This window comes from Branchiostoma belcheri, unplaced genomic scaffold, assembly GCF_001625305.1.
Source record: "Branchiostoma belcheri isolate BF01 breed outbred unplaced genomic scaffold, Haploidv18h27 scaffold78, whole genome shotgun sequence".
Lineage (NCBI taxonomy): Eukaryota > Metazoa > Chordata > Leptocardii > Amphioxiformes > Branchiostomatidae > Branchiostoma > Branchiostoma belcheri.
Window position 1 is genome coordinate 588,725 of NW_017804442.1, and position 21,826 is coordinate 610,550.

At 43.2% G+C, this 21,826-nt stretch overlaps 2 protein-coding genes across 2 annotated transcripts in view; both read right to left on the reverse strand.

Moving 5' to 3' along the window:
- Window positions 1-399: 399 nt before the first annotated feature.
- On the reverse strand, window positions 400-7,440 carry LOC109485794 (ectodysplasin-A-like). Its single transcript, XM_019789478.1, has 9 exons — window positions 6,746-7,440; window positions 5,867-5,951; window positions 5,464-5,514; window positions 2,592-2,768; window positions 2,058-2,171; window positions 1,696-1,805; window positions 1,307-1,452; window positions 890-983; window positions 400-522 (listed from the first exon to the last, which is right to left on the reverse strand). Exons 1-9 carry the CDS (start codon window positions 7,127-7,129, stop codon window positions 409-411), a joined length of 1,275 nt encoding a protein of 424 aa, XP_019645037.1. The 5' UTR covers window positions 7,130-7,440; the 3' UTR covers window positions 400-408.
- A 4,962-nt stretch (window positions 7,441-12,402) lies between these two features.
- LOC109485699 (ectodysplasin-A-like) overlaps window positions 12,403-21,826 on the reverse strand; it is a 9,894-nt gene continuing 470 nt past the window's right edge. Inside the window, exons 1-9 of the mRNA XM_019789365.1 lie at window positions 21,555-21,826; window positions 20,574-20,676; window positions 20,170-20,196; window positions 18,617-18,715; window positions 18,222-18,247; window positions 17,847-17,907; window positions 16,439-16,548; window positions 14,988-15,113; window positions 12,403-12,684 (exon numbers count right to left, since the gene is read on the reverse strand). The exon at window positions 21,555-21,826 is cut by the window's right edge and continues 470 nt beyond it. Coding sequence (XP_019644924.1) covers window positions 12,448-12,684; window positions 14,988-15,113; window positions 16,439-16,548; window positions 17,847-17,907; window positions 18,222-18,247; window positions 18,617-18,715; window positions 20,170-20,196; window positions 20,574-20,676; window positions 21,555-21,826 — 1,061 coding nt within the window. The 3' untranslated portion in view covers window positions 12,403-12,447. The remainder of the gene's footprint in view (window positions 12,685-14,987; window positions 15,114-16,438; window positions 16,549-17,846; window positions 17,908-18,221; window positions 18,248-18,616; window positions 18,716-20,169; window positions 20,197-20,573; window positions 20,677-21,554) is intronic.

The following is a 21,826-nucleotide window of genomic DNA, read 5'->3' on the forward strand; positions in this document are numbered from 1 at the left end:
CGTCAGTATCAGTGGAAATCATGACGTCACTATCTGTGGAAATCATGGCGTCACTATCAGTGGAAATCAAGACGTCACTATTAGTGGAAATCAGTGACGTCACTATCAGTGGAAATCATGACGTCACCATCAGTGGAAATCATGACGTCACTTTCTATGGAAATCATTGACGTCACTATCAGTGGAAATCATGACGTCACTATTAGTGGAAATCATGACGTCACTATCTGTGGAAATCATAACGTCACTATCAGTGGAAATCAATGACGTCATTAGCAGTGGAAATCATGACGTCACTATCAGTGGAAATCATGACGTCACTATCTGTGGAAATCATCTATGTCACTATCAGTGACGTCACTAGGAGGGTCTGTATGGGGGTTCCAGGCAACGTTTATTGATGCGTTACTAATGCGGCGGTTCCCCGTCGTCCCCCTCGGTGGCCGGTGCCAGGAACATGGCGCCGAAGAACGACAGTTCCCTAGCGACGCTGTAGTCATGGCGGAGGGTCAGGGGCTCGACCTGGGGAAAACATGATAACATATCTTACTTTAGCCTGGTTACTGGACCTATTATAGCTCCAGAGTCCTACATTCTCTCCGCATTTACTCTCTATTTGCGGAGAGGATGTAGGACTTGGGAGCTATAATAGGTCTCGTAATCAGGCTCTTAAATCTAACTTTAGACTGACTCCGTGTATATTACAGAAATGGTACTTTTTTAAAGATTGAAAAAAAAAACGCTATATATTCGTAAACGCAATCAAAGTGCTTAGCACAGCGACAAGATTTCGGTCAGATCTCTGACCCTTATCGTGTTGAGATGACACGAAACCAAAAATAAACAAATAAATGTTGGATTACAAGAAGCCACAAACAAACAAACAAACCTGTATCCTGTCGTGAACCCAGAGTTCGAAAACCCCTCCGTGATACCGGCTCTCCTGGTCTGCTATCGGATTTCCGTTAGAGTTCAACTCAGCTCTGAGAAATATCATAGATGGTTAGGGGGTATATTAACTTCATTTAAATGTTTGTACAAAACAAATAATGCAGCCTTCCCTTTTGTGGTCTGCTGTTAGGGAATCCCACGCCCAAGTGCTGAGTGTCACTCAACTGTATGGACACAAGCAAACACACACACATACACGCGTACGCACATACACGCACGTGCGCACACGGGCACACAAACACAAACACGAGCAAACTCACACACACACACACACACACACACACACACGTACGCACACACACACACACACACACACACACACACACAAACACATACTAAACGTAACCGGCCTCACTTTGTAGTGTGCACGCTCTCCATAAGGGTAGTCTTTGCTTCACAACTGTCGTCACGTTCCTGGTAACACGGAATCCGGACCGTGCGGTGTCCGATATACGGGTTATGCGACTCGCTCAGGTTATGCGGATGGTAGTAGTACGTCATCTAGCGGATAAAGTCAGTACTGCATCATTACCACCGTTATGAAATTTGCATATAAATGAACAATATGCCTAAAAGGCTTTGGATAGGGGTAAGGGTAAGCTGGCTTAGCTAAATCTCAAAATGGAAAAATTCAAGATTTGCATGGATACTGCATGCATTTTCAATATTTTGCTTAGAGCATACTTTGGGCCCCCTAGCAGCTTTCTTTGGAAGTTCAACATCACACTCTACTTAGATTCTCACCTGACTGTAGACATAGTACGTTCCCGACACCGTGATGTGGATGTACTTGTGCTCTGGGAACGAGAAGTAGTTGTGGGTCTGGGGAGGAGAGTTGTCGGCCCACTGGAACACTGGTGAGAGACCAGAATGACATTTTTTTTTATTTCTTGATCGATCAGATATTTTTTGACAAAAGTTGTTTTCGTTTATTGCTTTTTTATTGCCCCATAAAAAACTATGGCGCTATTGTGCTCATCAAGACCTACACAGGGTACTTCCTTATGCGACGGGTATAGAAATAGAAACTATCTGCCAGGAGACTTAAGCGTGAGATGGGTACCTGTATCGTTACCGATCAAAAAAAAGGAAAGTGTGATAGTTACCTGGGTCGCTCATAGTGAAGGGGCGCTGTTGGGTCGAGCTGTGCTGTAAGGTCACGTGAGCAGACTGGAAATGGTGGTCCTGATGATGGTGTGACGTCACGCCGGGAGGGCCGTCTACGGAGGGCAGACAATAAAACGGTAAAAATAATGAGTGAAGAAAATCAAGAAAGAACACACTCCAACAGGTAAGATCACTGGTAAGCAATCATGTATTCAATTATAGCATGAAAGTTCCTCTGTGTTGGTATACTTTATCATGACCAAAAAGGGCTAAACGTTCTAGCCAACACCGACTAAATTCGGACCAACCGTCCAACACTCAACAGAGACGGGGGGTGACACAGGTTATCTGACACGTACGACCCTTTGCTGCAATCAGGTGTTTCCGACGTCACGTCCCGGAAGCTGCAGTAGAAGGGTCCATTCCGTGAACAATGCTGACGGAGTCGGTCAAAAATTTTGGTAAGTCCCAATTTACTTAGTGTTGGCAAGAACGTTTATCCCTTTTTGGTCATAATGTATTCAGTTACGTACCTGCCATGGCCCTCTCCCGGGGGTCCCCTCCACACGCGCATTTCCCCGGGGGCCCGGGCGGGCCCCGCAGCCCCGACACGCCCGGCAGCCCGGGGGGACCCTGCGGCCCGGGAACGACGGTGTGGGACCCGGGAACGAGAACGGTGGGCCCCGACACGCGGTTGGCGCCCGGTGCACCTGGGGGAACGGGAGCAAACTGAACTCAGAATTATTTTATATAAAATCATACTGATACATACTTTAGCGTATTCCTTCACCCCAAAGGAGAGACCCACTGTTTTGGTGTGTCTGTATTTCTCAATTCACGTGAAGTCTGCCATTTCTGCTTAGCGGTTACCTTGTTGTTGCCAGGCGTTTGCGTAAAAGTGTTTTGTTGTGTACCACAACCTGAGAGATGTGGTCAAGCAACATAACGGTGCAGTGCCGTAAGAAGTCGCTAGAGGACGCCCGTTACCTACAGTATTGCGACTCATCATCATGTTCTTCAAACCCGCACGACTCTGTTCCATTAGTTTGGGTACAGAAAAATTCTTCTAAGCTTTGTAATTGCCAAATTCTACATAACAAAAGGATGTCTGTCCGGGCAGCCTATTGAAAGCTCATTTGGGGGAGCAAACTAGTTTAGCTGTCTTTTTACCTTTAACGTAGACTTAAAGACCCTCTTCGTGACATTGCAAAAACCACCGGACACAGTTTATCCCAGTTTAAGCATATTTTCTGCCCTCCTATCCGGTGTGGCGCCGCCCAGACTTAAGACTAAGATAACAAAGTCACTATTTCCTGTTTTTGTCGCCTTAACCAGACGTGACTTTCTCTTAATTTTCACTTTCGTTTTTCAGGTTCATCACAGGTTCACAAACACGGTCCTTTTAACTCAGTTCACCTGTGTCCACACACCTGTAACCTTACCAAGAAAACACCTGTCAGCTCACCTGAGTTCCAGGTAAAGGAAGTGTAAATCGATATGTCGAGTTATCATAACAAGTTTAAGATTCCTCTGGCATGTTAAGTTACCCAGCAATAGTCACAACCAGACTCCTTTGGAGGCTGAATAAATAGTATAAATCGGCCTAAAGGAATGTAGCTGGCCAGGGGAGTTGGCCGGCCAAAGAGGGTCCAGTTGCCTGCAACGTAACCAACCCCCTGGTCAGCTACATTATTTTTAGGCCGATTTCTACTATTTATTCAGCCTGCAAAGGAGTCCGGTGGAGACTACCCCAACAAAGTCAACATAATAACATTATGCCTCTTTACAAACGTTCTGTAGTCTTGCACATCTTTCATCTGTCTTTCTTCATGAGCTAGAAACCTTTATTAATGTGTAAAGTGAATGCGCGGATCAGTTTTATTTCTCAACACGATTTTCCAGCTTGCAATTTTGAGTGTGTAAACGATGTAAAACAAAACTGACGCTGGCAAGAATATTATAGGAATGAACGTAACATGAGTAACCTTTAAAACATTATTACTAATTAATATAATGACGGAGAATGTGTTGAATCAAGCGAAATGCTATATAGAATAGCGAAAAATGCAGACAGGAGTTAGCTTCAAGCGCATCTCTGTTAGATAAGACAGAATCATGCAGTGAGAATAAGGCGCAAATCATCACCGATTGGCGCAGGTACATGTAATTTGGACGTCCAAAATCGGTCGTAGGCATTTTAGCGATTTCTGCCTTCTGCTTTGCCAGTCTGGTTTTGTTTTAAATAATCTACTGTAGCGGTGCAAGCTTACGCATCTAATATGTCCTTAGCTTCTAACATGCTTCGGGAGGCGGCTGAAAAGAGTAGAAATCGGCCAGGTAGAAAGATAGGATGCCAAGGGAGTTTGGTCGGCTGGAGAGAAACGTTCGGGAGCGGCAAACTGTACTCTCCAGCCGACCAAACTCCCTCGGCATGCTATCTCTCTATTTGGCCGATTTCTACTCCTTTCAGCCGCCTCCTGAAGCCTGGTAGAGGCTAAGATGTCCTCAAATTAGACAGATTATTCCAAGACCCCATACGCAGCAGCTTAGCTGCAAGCAAACTTTATAATGAGGGACTTACAGCCGGGAGCTGTGGGGTCTTTACGACACTTCTTCCTCCCCTTCCCTGTGAGAGTTGTGAGTGAGTAAAAGTGTTAATAGCTAGTGGCAGATTAGTTACTAAAAAGCCACATGCGTGTTTTGTAATGATAAGGGCTGTGACAGAACAAGGCTTTGTTGTAAACAACTTAATAATCAGGTACTAGCAGCCAGGGAGCTCTGTGGCCTTTTCTACATGTCTTCCTCTAGCCTCCTTAGCAGACTCTGGGGTCGGGCTTTTTTGTCTTATAATGTTCTGTTTTGTGATTGTCACATTGTATATGAGTTCTGATGGTACACAATTTATTTACGACTGGGTTCTATCCGAAACGGGCACAATCAGCACTGATATATAACCTGAAAACCGCACATGATAAAAACAAACAAAACCGCCCAATCCGTGGGCCTGGTAAGGAGGCTACTTGCCTGGAGCTGTTAGTAGTGGGTAGGGAAAAGACAAGATACAAGACAAATGTGGGGGGGTTCAAAGTAGACTTTTCTTGAAGTCTTACGTTAGTGTGAAGACGCGTAAGACGAAAGGGTTAAAACAGGGATTTCTAATTCGACATTTCTTAAGCCACTTATAAGCTAGTCTTACAACTTGTATGGTGTGTGAATATTGTGTGTAATGTCTTAGGATTTTTGGACGAGGTTTAACAGAACCGTATAACTCCAACACGTGCTATTAAGATAGCGACAACGTTACATCAATGTAAACTATTTGATAAATCATGTCCACATCGGAAGTAGAACTGTTTACATAATATTGTATAAAGGACGCTCCTCCCGTGTTTGTGTTTTTCTTACCTCGTCTCATTTTCCGCTTCAACTGGGATAGACGCGGGTCTGGGGGAGGGGCTGCAGAGAGGGGGAAAACAGAAACAGTTAGACAAGAACTGTGACATTGAGCATGACACATTTGAAATTTTGACTGCCTTCGCCTAGTTGAATCCACGAAGAGAGTTGTACGTATACTACATTCTCCAAGCAGATGTTTTGGAGGCTGCAAACAGTATCTAATTGGTAACAGAGTATCAGTACAATAGCATCAATACGCCACCGAAGTTTGGCTGGCTAAAAATGTACCAGTACAAAAGTACGAAAGCCTGATAAAAATGCTTAAAAATCCGTCAAAATAAGCCGAAGCACAAACCTATGCTCGGACAGTACGTATATTTTCTCTGTTGACAAACGATATTTGTAAACGTACCTGCGAAGACTTGCAATAATTGTCTTCTTCGTCTCGCCGAAACAGGCAGCTCGTCGTACCCTTCAGTATGTCTTGGCTCTGCATTCTGTTAAAATGATATTGTCGTCAAGTCAATGCAATGTAGGTATAGGCCAGAGGTTTCTAGTATCCATCGCTAACAATGCTGGCCGAAAAATAGTAAACTTTAGCCAAATTGGGAGAACAATTTGCCAAGGAGTATTGGTCATTAGGTTTCATTTGCCCCTTCAGATATAATTAAGGGGGACGTTACCCTTACCGTCGGTGGGCTCACTCTCTTGGCCAATTACTGACCCCCTACGAATTCTACTGTTCATAACTCCTCAGGAAGTCCTGGTGGAGGCTATGAGTTATCCATGGTCACAGCAGGTAGTGACCCTGAGACCGACCGAAACTGAACACAACAAGTACGCTAGACACTTGGCTGTGCAAGTCATGTGTGGATCCATGCAACAGTGAAATGTCACAAAAAGGTTACCCCATACTAGAACCAAGCTTAAGGTTATAACCTCCCGTTGCTAGAATAAAACGCTGTGCCAGTTACGGAATGAGCATTGTGTGTTACACGTGAGTTGGAAGACAGAAAAGCTATTACCAGTCTTGAGACTTAAAAGGGCCCCGAGTTTTAAAGCATAACGTGCCCAGTGCCTAGTTGTGGTGCAATGATTTTCCTATTAAGACAGGTCGCCGTGAATGTCACCTGCCCCGGGAAAATGTCACCAAATGTCAGCCCTGTATCCATAAAACAAAAGACTGGCTATCCAGTTACACAAAGTTACGAGCACGGTTACAAAGACTGGTGGCACCAGCCCCACATTGTTTAAGTCTATACTGTCTCTCTCCATGCATTACCTTGCTTACCTGTTGCAGGTATGCGTCGAGGTTTTTTGAAGGCGTCGTCGCCATGCCAGGTTCCAATTTTATGCCCATTTCCTGCTCCCGAATGTTAACAAGTGTCTGCACGAGCCCGCTGAGGTGTTCAATACGGTTCTGGCTGTCCCTGACCGCCTGTTCTAGCCGCGCGCACTTCATGTACAGCGCGCAGAGGCCAGCGGCGAGCAGGCTCACCGCCACCACAACACCGCACACGTGCCGCGGGGACAACAACACGCCCGCCCCCGCCCGACCGAGCCGCCCGGGAATCCCCTTAGAGGGGGTGTCCCCGCATTGCTGCGGCTTCTCAGGGATTCCCTCGGTGTGGGCGGGACGCGGGGAAGAGTAGAGGATCGCGAAACTTTGCTCCATGGCGGCGGAAAAGTTGCCGAAACTCTCGCTCTCTCTCCGGAAAAATTTTCTCAGCAGCTAGCCCGCCCCGCGCCCTTTATACCGAACGCCATCTTGTTGACAAGGGTTTCGGTCCCCGGACGACTTTTTTTTCCCGCGCGCAGCCAGCTCACACAGGTACCGAACTGTCGTCCAATTCAGCTGTCAATCAATCCTGACCTTTTTACCTCGCCGACATGATTGACATGACCCCTCCCCACCCCTCGCCGGGCCTTCTCAGTTGTCACGTGACGATTTTTTCGTGGAAGACCGAAATTAAGAAGGGGCCTAACATTAGGGGTGCTAAAGTACACCGTACAGGTACTATTCTCTTAAAGGTAACCTTAAGATACTCCTTAAGCACACATGGACCAACTTCGTACGATCACATCATACCCAGGTGAGCTACCCATGCTCACCTGTGGTTGACAACCTTCTTAAAACTCTGCCCAAGAAAACTTTTAAGGTTTGAGAAAGCTCCTCGTCAACAGGTGTCAGGACAGTAGTCCATGTTGACAGTGGTTAAAACCGCAGACAGTGTGTCTTTAGATTTTTATCGACCCATGCAACCCCAAACGGTTGTGCCTGACAACGTGCTAAGTAAGTATGAAACAGCATGACACAACATGCCAGCGATCCACCGGTCGAAGACAAGGGTGTACGTCTCAGATATCGTGAGCCTAGCAGGGTGGATGCCCTAGGTTCTATTTACTAGTATTCTTTTGTTGTTATATGTACAATAAAAGTATCCATTCAGTAATACATAAAGGTCTCGAATGGGTAAACAAGCAAAACCTGACAACGTGCTAAGTAAGTATGAAACAGCATGACACAACATGTCAGCCATCCACCCAGTCTTTTACAGTGAGGGTATGCGTGTCAAATGTCGGACCTAGCAGGGTGAATGCCCTGTGTTCTATTATACTCGTATTCTTTTCCTGTAAGAGTACTTCATTCATTCATATGGCTGGCTAAACAAGCAAAAACCACGGAGACGGAGTCTTATAACTAGTAACCTTCATGAACGTTTATATGCCGTATAGTATAGTATAGTATATCTGCCATTTTGAAGTTGAAAACTGTGGGATCTCTAGTGCAGCACCCCCAGGTATACACAGGTTATATATATGCATGAGTACATCGTACTCGATGACATTTTATTGAAGATCTGTTTAGAGGCATTTTCAGGGTGGCAAATTGTGTGACCCGTTGAAATTATATATGTTAGTAGACGTTATATCTAACCCTACCCCCGAAACCAAGGTGACCAACAACGATCCGTCCCTTGAGTCAATGACATTTGAAAGCTATGTCTGTCAGGGACGAATCAACAAGATGGGGTTGGGCTACGTTACAGCGTCTGTCTGCCCGTCTTTTTTGTGTATTTACTATGTGTGAATATGTCTTCTGAATTTTTGGCTGGTGCATGTATCTTTCTTTGCATATATGTTGCCTACCTACTTTCTGATACCTAGTACCTCCCTTACAACGACGTTTTATGTTCTGGTTAGGTTTGTTTACTATGTTTTCCCACATACCTGTACTATTACACACAAACCTACGCCACCGATATTCTAAATATACACATATATGTACAAGTTTACTTACTTGCTTTATCCAGCCGCGTCTATAGAGCTACTAGGTGGGATGGGGTCGAAATATACACATCCACAAACACTACAACACACCTCCTACAAACCCACCCATCCACCCTATATATACTAGTACTTGATAAGTTAGCTGGCCTCTAGCTCTCTCGTGGGTGACTCCAATAAAGAGCCTTTAATATTCAAAGTCATTTTTACATCTGAGGCACACCTGTATGTAAACCACCTGAAACACACCTGGCCAGGTACGTGTCTGTTGGTGCAGGTATCACAGGTAGGTGATCAGGTACATGCATAGTGAGTAACCAAGTACTTTGCTGGTGTCTGCTGCAGCATGAGTCGGCCCTTCCTTAAGATGATTGACAGACTGTACAAACGACACATCTGAAGATGAACACCGGAGTGACGTCACTGAAGGACGCCATCTTGGATCACAAAATATCGGCGTCTTCTCAGCTGATTGCACTATCTTTCCCTTGCCTCAAGACCATGAAGTCTTGTAAAGTAGCATGATCCTTAAAAACATCTGTAAAACAATAAAGAACAGGGTCACACATACACAGTAGTTACCTGGTGTGCAAGCGACACATGTCACTACTTCCAAATAAGTATCATAAGTTAAATTTCAGTTTCGTCAACTTAAAAGTCTCTTCTGGCTGAGTTTTCTGGTTTCTATTTCCAAGAACCTAGTACAGTGTACGAACGTTTTGTAAGTGCTACTTAGAATTTAGGCTGAAGTAGTTTCGGTCACGAATTTAAGTTGTAGTAAGTCACATCACGGACTGTTCTAGCAGGCTGCATATTAATGTACACAGTTCATTCACTTATCTCGGTAAGGGTGGCCACCCATTCACCTAACCTTACTTATAATGTGTAAAAGAAACCGTGGACAGCAGGGATCCAGGAAAGAACAAAAACACCAGGTTCCAAGAACGCTTGGTAGTTCGAAGCTTCGCCATGCCAGAAAACTCCATCCAGGGTCGAGCCATGTGGCGATACGTTGTCGTGTACTGCATGTGGAAAGAGTACATGTATCTATCACAACAGACAGGTTAGCTTGCAATTCTTACTGTCTATCTACCTTTCAATCTGTAACAAAACGACGAGAATTTAACGTCTAACAACGTAACGTTACAGATATAGCTTCTCGCAAGAGCTTTGTATTCACTACGTTATTAAAGTCGTTTCACTTTCAGTTCCAAAACCTATATATGCAGTCCGAAGAAATCAAAGCGCCTTGATCATGTGTAATTAAATTAGGAACGGTAGAATTGATAAAGCTATACGTGGGTGTCATGTCCATTGTGTGTCTGTAGTATTTTGTTATATCATTCATTCATTCGTTCATCCACCCATCGATTTTCATCGAGGCAGACCGCAGAAGTCGTTCTAAGGGTAAAATTAACACAGATATTTTATTCACCGTACCAACTTCAGCAACCTGAAAACAGCAAGTTCAAACTTCGTGCCATTCCCAACAAGGCTAGTATGAGCCAGTGTTTCCCTGTAAACATCACGCACGTTGGACAACAAACGTTGGTAACTGTGTGATTTTATTTAACATCAAACAAACGAGCAACTGAACAGTAAACGACATCTACTACTACATTTCTTACAGTAAACAACACAGTGTCGGTTAACAATCAAAACGTGAACTTAACAATAATTTACTTTTCCACACATTTAGCATGGGTTAAAGCACAGAACAAAACACTATTTTTGAAGCAACAAACGATAACTAAACCGTTTATTTGATCTCTTAGCCTAGCAAACGGAAGCAAACAGCTTCAATGTCAGTACCAACAGATAAGAACTAGAAGAACAAAACTAAGTAAAATTGCAACGTCATAAGATCTTTTTACAATAACACATGGCAGTGTTGTTAGCTGGCCGTTTAACCATCACAAACCTAAGAGACTTTAACCATCATAAACCTAAGAGTCTTAACTATACTATTACACTTTATGTACACTTGTGTGGGGGTCAGAATACAAGGCAGTGGCAATGCTGGCCAAAATCAAACACAAGACTTGAACATAAAATCTAAAATTTCCTATGTATACAGAGGTATACATGTATATACGTATCATACTACGCATAAGTACAGTGCTATATACACATGGCAGTGGGTATAGCGTTTTGCACAGAAAATATGAGAAAATTTCAGAGAAATACCAAAATCTCCATATCTTTGCTATTTACAGCATGGTAACATGTATGTATGTATGGATTTCCACATCAGAAGTCTTGATTAAATTCCTACAAAGGTACATTGTACAGGTATTGATATAGACGTTTCCGAGTTTTCCTACAATGAATAATCAAAGACCAAACGTGGATCGCTAAAAGACACATCGTGCGATACCCAACATAACAAATGTTGGGTGTTAGATATACAGTTCTGTTTACACATTTTGACAGTTTAAGTAGGGTAGAGGGTAGAAAGATGCAGCATGCTGGAGAATAGTCTATACTTTGAAATGTTCAAACCCATAGCCACCTTCCCCGAAAATCTGTTTATAAAATCACTTTTTTCAGTGTAATCATTTTTGTACAACCTTTTAGACCCCGCCAAGTTTAAACATGCCGAAGTAGGTCCTATCAGAATGCCAGTCTATGACGGTGTTATCATACAGCACGTACACATACACCCTGTCCCCTGCGTGTATCCGCCTTACCCCTGCTACATAGCCCGTGTTGAAGGGGTACTGGGGCGAGGGTGTCGCCAACGTGCATCGCAAGAAACTCACCCCACTGTTGATCCTTACGGAGTGGCCCACAACGGCGATAGGTGCCTTATATAAAACCTGGGCAGGGAGACATTTGAAATAAAAATTGGATGGCATCTTTCTTTGCAAATTAGCTAGAGTTGTTGGTGACTCTTGGTAGGTTAAGATTTGGTGGGTTTTCATCAGGGGTCTCCCCAGAAATTCTGGGAGAGGTGCTCCCTGATTGTTTGATCGAAAAATCTGCAGCGAATTGTCATGAAAATACTAAGAGAAACCCTAAATTTCAACATTTTGGGAGAGGTGCTAGGATTTTGGGGAGAGGGGGAGCACCCTTGCTTCATTGCTTGGGGAGAGCCCTGGTTTTGTTTTCAGTCACGTTCCTCTGAATTTGAACATCCCAAAGTAGGACCTGTCTGAGTGCATGTCGACCGCAGTGTTTGGGTACAGAGTGGTCACATAGACTCTATCTCCAGCCTGCAAGTTTCTGGCCCCGGCTACATAGCCTGTGTCGTAGTTAAGGGTGGGGGAGGGGGTCGCGCTCCTGTAGTGAAGGAATTTGTCGCCGTTGACTTTCACATAGTGGCCCACAAATGCCGACTGGTCATAGAACAACACCTGTACAAATACACAAACAGGGAAAAGAAACTGTCACAATAACTGATATTTCTTAAGTTTCTGCTAATCTCAAGGCCACACAAATTTAATATCTTGGTTCTCTGACTTTGCCAAATAGTGCTAAATTCGAATAACAACGTGCCAAGTCGGAGCGTAAAGTCTGTAAAGTCTTTCAGGGAGTGAACAAAGTAGAGTGAACATTTTCACTCAAGCAAGTCTGTTTTTATGATGTCCATTTGTTTAAATTTCACATAAAGATATCCAAGAACAAAAACATTAAATTTGTGTGACCTACATGTAACCTATCTAAAACTGTTCTAGATCTTGTAAACATCCTCTATACTAGTTGCTAAGCTAGCTTGAACATTCCGAAGTAGGTGCTGTCTGCGTGCATGTCGATGACACGGTTCGGGTACGCGATCCTGACGTACACCGTGTCGCCTGCCCGGAGCTGTTTGGCCGCCGCGGCGTACCCGGTGTTGTACTTCAGCTCGGGAGAGACCGTCGTGGCCGTGCAGCGCAAGAAACTCATGCCGTTCACCATGACATAGTGCCCCATGAAGGCGGAACCGTCGTAATACAACACCTGAGGAAAGGTAGCAAAGCGAGAGGCTGAAACGTGGCCACCTTCTCTGGAAGTTTGTGATGACACTTCTTCTTGTTGTACGCCGGTCCAGTCACTTTCAGTTGAATTCCTGTTGGAATAATCCTAATCCAGACACTAGAACTATATTGACTCATGCCGTTCACCATGACATAGTGCCCCATGAAGGCTGAACTATCATATTACAACATCTGAAGAAAGGTAGCAAAGCGAGAGGCTCAAACGGTGCTTCCTTCTCAGACAAGATATTTGGGATGACACTTCTTCTTCTTCTTACAGTCGTATTACAGTCCAGTCTTTCAGCTGAATTCCTGTGAAGTACCTTGAACAAAACAAATCTAATTCATACACTAGTAAAAGCAATGTAACTTGTTCCCAAAGTAAAATGTATATAAAAAGGCCATCACCTTAGCTTAAAAACATGAGTACTTATGAGAATATCACTATGTAAATGTCATCATAATAATGGTCACTATACATTTCAATGGACACTGACGGTTTCATATTCTAATCTCTCTGTGCTCTTTCAAGCCATACAACTGTAGCCTCCATAGCATGCCAAAAACTGGGGGTTTGAGGGTCTTCGGGGTCTTTGAGAGCTTTTATGTGCTATTTTCTGATTGCATATAGACAACATAGCCTGCTTGGTTGAACTGGGCTAATCAGAAAACAGCCGAAGACCACCAAACCCCCAGTTCTATAAGCCTGCTAAGAGGCTAATACAACTGTCAGTAATTAAAACCAATTGAGTTTTAAACAACATGCCCTTCAAACAACTACCCAAATCAAGTGTTCAATGTTAGATGCACAGTTTATGTTGTTTTTTCCAGCCCTGCCAAACTGACATGTACTTTGACCTAAGGCCCCTAACAACACAATAAACCTCCCAACAGCCTGCATTGTGTCCCGTCAGTCACATGACGTCAGGGAACGTGACCTTTGGCAATCCCATAATACTCATTGATTAGTCAGAATGTCAAAGGTCACATCACCACTGTTGTGACAGTTTAGTTTTCAACTCAGTAATGTTCTATCTTAAATTGGAATAAATACAAAGTTGGGATCAGGAATTTTGTTTGGGGAGATCCTTGCCAAGACTTAACAGGTATGAAAGTTGTGTATCATGTCCATTTGTGTTACTATCCAACTTACGTACAGTAGACCCACACAATGTACTAGTATCTGCAGCCCCCCTCCCCTTCATATTTTTGTAGCACCAGTGTGTTTCACAGGGGCTTCATGTTCTGTGAGCAACAGATTTTCAAATAGCAACAGGTATGCTTAGTCCTTAAAATGAAAATGAAAATTAGTCAAACCTGTACAAGTGACCACCTGGCCATTTTGACCACTTTTTCCAATTTTTACAGGCATTAAGATCCTGTCTTAAGTGGTCCACATAGATCATTGGTCCCCTGTGTGGTCTTTTTGGGCAGTTTTGACTGTACTTATGAAAATGAAACCCCACTTTTTGCCATTATAGGCTCAGGAAAACAACAGAAAGACTTAGCCTCCACAGCATGCCAAACACTGGGGGTTTTGGGGGTCTTCAGGGTCTTTGGGAGCTTTTATGTGCTATTTTCTGATTGCATATAGACAACATAGCCGGCCTGGTTGAATTACCCCTTGGGTTTATAGAACTGGGCTATTCAGAAAACAGCCGAAGACCACCAAACCCCAAGTTCTATAAGCATGCTACGGAGGCTAACCTTTTTGCCACTCAATGCTCAAGAAAACAACAGAAAGACAGGAATTAGGTTTAGGTGTGTCAGAGACTGTGAAGCTTGATGATCCCCATGTATGTTGTCTCCATCTGAAGCTCAATAACTCTGTTGTTCAGCGTCTTGACCCAGACCCTGCATTCACCCATGTCATTTTGTGCAGTTTTGACTGTACTTTTGAAAATGAAACCCCCACTTTAGGCTCAAGAAAAAGACAGAGAGAAAGGACTTAAGTTCAGGTGTGTCAGAGACTGTGTAGCTTGATGATCCCCATGTACGTTGTCTCCCGCTGAAGTTCGATTACTCTGTTGGGGTTCAGCGTCTTGACCCAGACCCTGCTGCCAGCGTTCACCCGCCTCACTTTTGGCAGTTTTGACTACTTTTCAAAATGAAACCCCCACTTTAGGCTCAAGAAAAACGACACAGAGAAAGGACTTAGGTTTAGGTGTGTCAGAGAGTGTGTAGCATGATGATCCCCATGTACGTTGTTTCCGGCTGAAGTTCGATAACTCTGTTCGGATTCAGCGTCTTGACCCAGACCCTGCTGCCAGCGTTCACCCGCCTCACCGCGCCCATGTAGCACGTGTTGTAGCGGTTGTCGGGGGCAACCGTGCTCTCGGAACAGCGGAGAAACTCATCAGCGTTGACCATGACCTTGTGACCCATCATGAGTGAGGGGTCATAGTACATGACCTGGAAGTGGAAGAGAAGAGGGAGGGGGGGTGCACAAAGTGGGAGGGAAGGGTCAGAGCAAGCTGATCCCAAAATTACACCAGAAGTATTATGTTTAGGATATACCCATGTAAATTTATTGGTTCTTAGATTTAAAAGGAAGGAAGGTCTATCATTTCAAAGCATTAGCTTCCAAAATTACACCAGAATTATGTCAAGTAAACATGCAGATAAAGAGAATATATAACACATGTAGTGGGAAAGAGAATACAAGTTAAATTAGCAGCAGTTCTCAGTCTGAAACATGCAAACCATGCTGTTAGATGTTGTAATGTCTGCATAGAGCATTGGTTAGCTCATGCAACTCTAAGCTATGCTATACAGACTATGGAAGTGTGAAATTATTTTGTAAGATACTAGACTGCCTTTTAAAGAAATAAAGTTCAGGTAAAAAAACTACGAGTAAGAGGGAGAGAAGAATTTTATCAGCTAATTACACGGGACATAGTCCATGTATGTACAATGGTTGCATGCTTGTCAATACGGTCTAACATGCCCGGTCATGTGTATGAACCATGCAGACAAAACTGAAACTGAAACTTGGAACAAACTCATAACTATTAGTAGAATTGTCAGTAACAATGAACTGAAAACAAGGCAAGATATCAGTACATGTTTCTATAGCTAAGGACATGTTAAATTGGGGGGGGGGGATTTAGGGGGGGTTACAGGTTAACAGTTACTGGTGCTACTATCACTAGGACTACATGTATCTACTGTACTACAACATGCTATGGTCACAAAGCACAGCTAGGTAAAGAAGCCCTCAAAGTCAATGCTGGACATGTATGACAAAGTATGATAAACAATAGTTACATAGAATATGATATAGGTACATTCAAGCTATATAATAATAATATATATAATAGCACAGTCCCACCTTTAGTCACTAACCATTTTCCCCACTCCTTTGACGGGCTGTTGTAACCAAGGTTGACTGTAAATGGTTACACCCCTATGTGCCGACACCCTATGTTCCTACAATCCTACATTCTGACAACTCAATGTTCCAACAACCCACTAACCCTATGTCAGAACATAGGGGCGTTGGAACATATACGTTTAGGGAAATAGGGTATAGGAACATAGGGCTGTCAGAATATAGGATTGTCTTGGTATAAGCCCCCCCCACACACACACACACCCACACCTGAAGAAACCTGAGACAGTTCTCACCTGACTGTAGATGAAGTAGTACCCGTCCTGTCAGAGTATAGGGTTGTCTTTGTATAACCCCCACCACTCACCCACCCACCCACACACCTGAAGAGACTAACAGTTCTCACCTGACTGTAGATGAAGTAGTACCCGTCCTCGTGCACTTCTATCTCCCCGTTAGCGTGAAGCGTGTACCCGCCTGTGTTCAGCGCCTGCTGCCAGTACTGCAACTTCCCAGCTGTGAAACGCAACAAAACTGTTACACTAGTGTGTCAGACTTACTGCAACTTACCAGCTGGAAAAAGCAACAAAACTGTTACACTAGTGTGTCAGACTTACTGCAACTTACCAGCTGGAAAAAGCAACAAAACTGTTACACTAGTGTGTCAGACTCACTGCCACTTCCCAGCTGAAAAATGCAACAAAACTGTTACACTAGTGTGTCAGACTCACTGCCACTTCCCAGCTGGAAAATGCAACAAAACTGTTACACTAGTGTCCACCTTAATTCCTGTGACAATAAATTGATACAGACTTGAACAATAACACATTGGTAAAAATGTAATGGTTTTGTTTTGTTCTGCTTGCAATTAATTATTGCTGTGAGCTTGTCTGTGATGAATTTGACTTGTTTGTGAACTGACATGTATACGTAATACGTTGATTATGGCTATAGGTATGCACACGCTATGGTTTTATGCCATATTCAAGTAGGATCTCAAGAAGCTATTTGAACGTTTATATGAGCGATTATGATGGATTGCAATGTCTACCCTAGAATTATCTAATCGAGTAAGTGTTAATGACAGTTTGCACAAGAAGTGCAGTCACTACCTGCTTTGACTCATAGCAGTTGACAATTGATTTCAGTTGATCAAACACAGTGCATGCTTAAGATTGACATGCTTCAGTGCCTACAGAGGTTATGATGCTTACTTTCATCCAGTCTGACTTCTCCTTTGTTTTGTCCTACAGTTAAGAAAACAAAAGAAAGAACTAAAGACGGTAAATTTGAACAACAAAAACAACAAAAGTAAAACCTGACAATATTGTAATAATGTTCACATCACAAACAGCTAATGTTCTCCAAAAGAGAATTTTTATCCAGAACCTTCCCACCACTTCCGATTTTGTATATTAAAGGCAGCTACTAAATTTTTTCTTCTAGGTAATCTAATTGGAGAGCCAGACTGAATGAAACAAAGAAAAGCTGTTTCATACTTTACTGCAAACAAAAGTCTACCTGTAGCTGCAATTTAGAGACACAGTCGGCACCTCATATGCATTTGGCAATGTGATTTTGTCATGTAGGCTGTTAAACCATGGAGTTAACTTTAACTAACTTTTAAATCTTGATTTTAACTCCATGGTTAAACTATCTTTACATACTTCAGTTCGGTACTTCAGTATTCCCTAAGGGAAGCAAAAACCTGGTCACCCTGCAGCTTAAACCCATAACTTATGGAGTATTGGTAGCCAAATGGCTACTTCAGTGTGCTAAAGGTTTAACACGTAAGTCTGGCCTCCAGTACTTACTTGCCCCTGCAGAAATGGCAGAGTCTACCGCACCTTGCACATGGATCACGGAGGATGATGTCTGCAAGAAATTATAACACAACATCAAAAAATACCAGTTCTATATATATATGTTGTAAAATCTCTAGCTATATTAAAGTCCTTGAAAATACATGTACAAACATTATTCTTTTCAATTTTTGTTAGCAGTTCTGTTCTTTTGATTAATTGTTTTACACTTAGACTTGCAGGGAGTTGGCAGTTTCCATAGTAGTTGCTTTTTTATGATTGAAGAGCAAAATGTCACCAGGATCTTAACTTTAAACATACGATAAGTCAACAGTAGACACAAGTTACGTTATCTCAGGCACAGATCAGCCAGGTTTGTGTACTTACATCTGTTTTTGGCACCCCCGGTACACCTGGAATCAAAACAAGGTTTCAGATTATCCTGAGATACTGTAATATCAATCGAGTTGGGATAAAAACAACATTGATTCTATTGATTCTTGCAGACAAGCACAAACAAGTCATAACAAAGGATAGCTATTGTATAGTACCTTACATACATGTACATGTACTTTTAACACTTTTTTATGATCATACTACTATATAAGTCCTGAAAGGTTCATGGTAGTTTTATTTTCATGGTTTTTGTGGTCATTTCTTACCACGAAAGCAAAGTTGTGTTTTGTATTACTACTGTATGTGAACATAAAACACCACGAAAAACCTCCAATGTCCATCTAAGGTGAAATTTAGTCCCGTAAAAGTAGCTGAATCGACAATACCTGGTGGCCCAGCCTCTCCTCTTGCCCCCTCCGGCCCCATTGGTCCAGGCGGGCCCACTTCACCGGGTAAGCCTGGAGCTCCAGGGATGCCGGGAGAACCTGGGGAAAACGGAGTTGATTTGAAGGGTTTGTTGTAAAGTATATAAACAAATTTTGTCTTGTTTGCAGCCTCATAGAAATCACAGAATCATGAGCCAGGTCAATGCTTTTCAGCCTTGGTGTTACATGCCATATTGCATGTCCATGTGACCCATTTTAAGAATTATAACATTCAGCGTCAGTTTCACTATGAGATTTCAATAAACACATCTTGAATTGAATCTTGAGTCATTCATACTGCTACAGCCTAGTACAGGTGCCATGACAATGGTAATCACTCTGCGCATCTATCTGCACTAATATACATGTACATTGTATGCTGTTTTCATTTGAAAGGACAGCTTGCCCTACAAAAGACACACACATATGAAAGAAGAGGTTGTATAGGAAAAGCACTGTCACACAATGTTCCTATTTTCCCTAATTGATAGTAGATCCTTTTGGTACAAAGAAGAGCATAGAACACAGTCAATGCAATGAATGATAGAGAGACACTGTCTGTCTGCATGTATAGTCTCCATCATGCCTCCTACAGAGTAACCTACTTTGTTGCCCACCCAACATGAGAGCATGACTGAGTATGCATGTGGCCAGGCACACACAACACTCTACATAGCAACATATATGCTGTGTTGTTATGCTGGATTAGGCTGGAATTTTCTGGTTGAAATCACTTTCAGTTGCTAGAGTCATTGGTATTGGATCATTCCGTTTGAAGAGATGTGTACAAAAACCTTGATTTCTTTTTTTTTTTCAAAATAGAATCTTTCCAAAGAAAATCAATGTAGCCAGGAGATACAGAACTTGGGCTGAGAACTTATTAAGAAGAGAAGAAAGCCCAAGGAGGTTTAAAGTAAGATTTGAAATTCCTTGGAAAGACAAAAAAAGGACTAGGTATTCTTAACAACACCCCTCTAGGCATTTTCTAATGGAATAGTCCCTGGCAAATGCATTGAAAAAGATTGTAGTGTGATTGGAAGCTGTTGCACTCTGAAATGGCTTTAACCCCCTATTTCAAAATGGGTTCGTCCAACTCAGCCATTTGTTACAGCTTGTGAGGAACGTGCCATTGTGAACAAAGGGGTGATCAGACAGAATAAAGTACCAAGAGGATGGTACCTGGTGAGCCTCGGCGGCCACGCCTTCCAGGTTTCCCTGGTAACCAAAGAACACAAAAAACTCAGTCCTCAACAACAGAAAACTACATCCTCCTATCAAACTTTTCCATATGTAAGTTGCTATGAAAGTCTTTGAAATTGCAACTATCATGTGGTACAAGTACCAGCTTTGAAAGTAAAATACTCAGTGATCGAATGAAATATTTGATGTAATGATAATGTCTTTTTGTGTTGTCATAGCTTGATATGATTTTTGAATATGAATAAACATAAAAGAGTTGTATGCCTTGTATGTAGTGTGTTATGAAAACTTAGGAAACAGGGAAATGCATATACCTGTATCTCCCTTAGGGCCAGGTGGTCCTAAAAAAAAGAAATAAAACACAATTCAGTCATCAACATTTAAAAAAGAACAGAAACTAACGAAAATCTCTGCAAAAGGAAAACATGTCATTAGATGCAGCAAGCAAAAGTGAAAACTGACGAGCGTTCGTGCAATTAAAGAAAAAACCTAGTCTCTAACAGACTAACTACGCTGGCTGGCTATACATGTATATAGGAGAATATTTGCCAGGGGAGTTTGGCCGCCTTGTAGGTTTGACCAAAACGTTTGAACCCCTTCGGTGGGAAAGAAACTACCTCCCCGCGGCCGGACTTCCTTGGCCAATTTTACCCTTTTTTGCCGAATTCTACGATACGTATTCCCGTAGAAAGGCCTGGTGGAGGCTATAAAAACGTACCTGGGCAGCCTTTCTTACACCGGCGATTCCTCCTCCTTCCAGACCCCTCGGTAGGCGGTTCGACTCCGGCCGATCTCTTCATAATCCCATCCCCTTCTTCTTCCTTCAAGTAAAACACAAGTCGACAAACTCTGAGGACTCTGGCTTTCCCTCCAACCATGCATACATATGCGATATCTAGCCTCCGTAGCCGGCTTATAGAACTGGGGGTTTGGTCTTTGGCTGTTTTCTGATTAGCCCAGTTCTAAAAAAACAACCAGGCCGGCTATGTTGTCTATATGCAATCAGTAAATAGCACATAAAAGCTCCCAAAGACCATGAAGACCCCCAAACCCCCAGTTTTTTGGGCATGCTATGCAGGCTAGGCTTTCCCTCTATGCACACAAATGCGATATAGAGGCTAGCAGGTTACGGCGCATAAGGTTAAGGGCATAATATTAAAAAAGAGAAGAAAAAGAAACGAACGTGGAAGATGTAATTGATGTCCTTGACAAGTCTGGTTTTCTCCGAAAACGCCGTTCCGAAACTTTCATTCTTTCGAAACCGAGTTCTTAGAACAAGGTTTCGGAACCGGGTTTAATAAAGGCCTGGAGCAACCCTCGAGTAACATAATTTGTAACTCGAAGGGGCGTGACCGAAGTAATTTTACTCAACATGGCAGCAGCAAATTCTACCGGTAAGAAATACTTTCATTTCTTTTCACTGCAGTTTAGAGATCCAGGCTCTGGTTTTTGTTAGAGACCTTTCAGACAGGCTACCGCGCAACTGTGCGACGGAAAACGTCTAGCGGATTATGTAAATAAGATTCCAGATGGGCCGCAGTGGGACTTGGCTTCACTTTTTACATGTTCCAAATGTCACATGGCCCTTCCTTTCCCACTTTACTTGTAATCCTCTGTCTAGCAGTGAAGAAAATTTATGCTGTATGTGTGAATCTGATAGGAGACAAAGTTCACAGTAAAAGTAAACATGCAAGCTCACCTCCTCTGCATGTTCTTCGCTATCTGCGTCCGACATCGCTCCAAACTGAAAGTCGTCTGCGGCCGGTTCGCTGTTCCCGTTCCCGCGCTGCGAAGCCCAGGGGGGCGCCACGTCGGGCCGGCGGTCGGGGGAGGGTCCGGCCGGCGCGTCGGGCGGGAAGCAGCCGCGGCGAACCTCCCCAAGCTGCCGGTCGAACTCGTGCCGGACGTACACGACGTACACCGTGGCGCAGGCGACCCACAGAAGCGAGAAAATGGCGAGGCAGGCGCCGA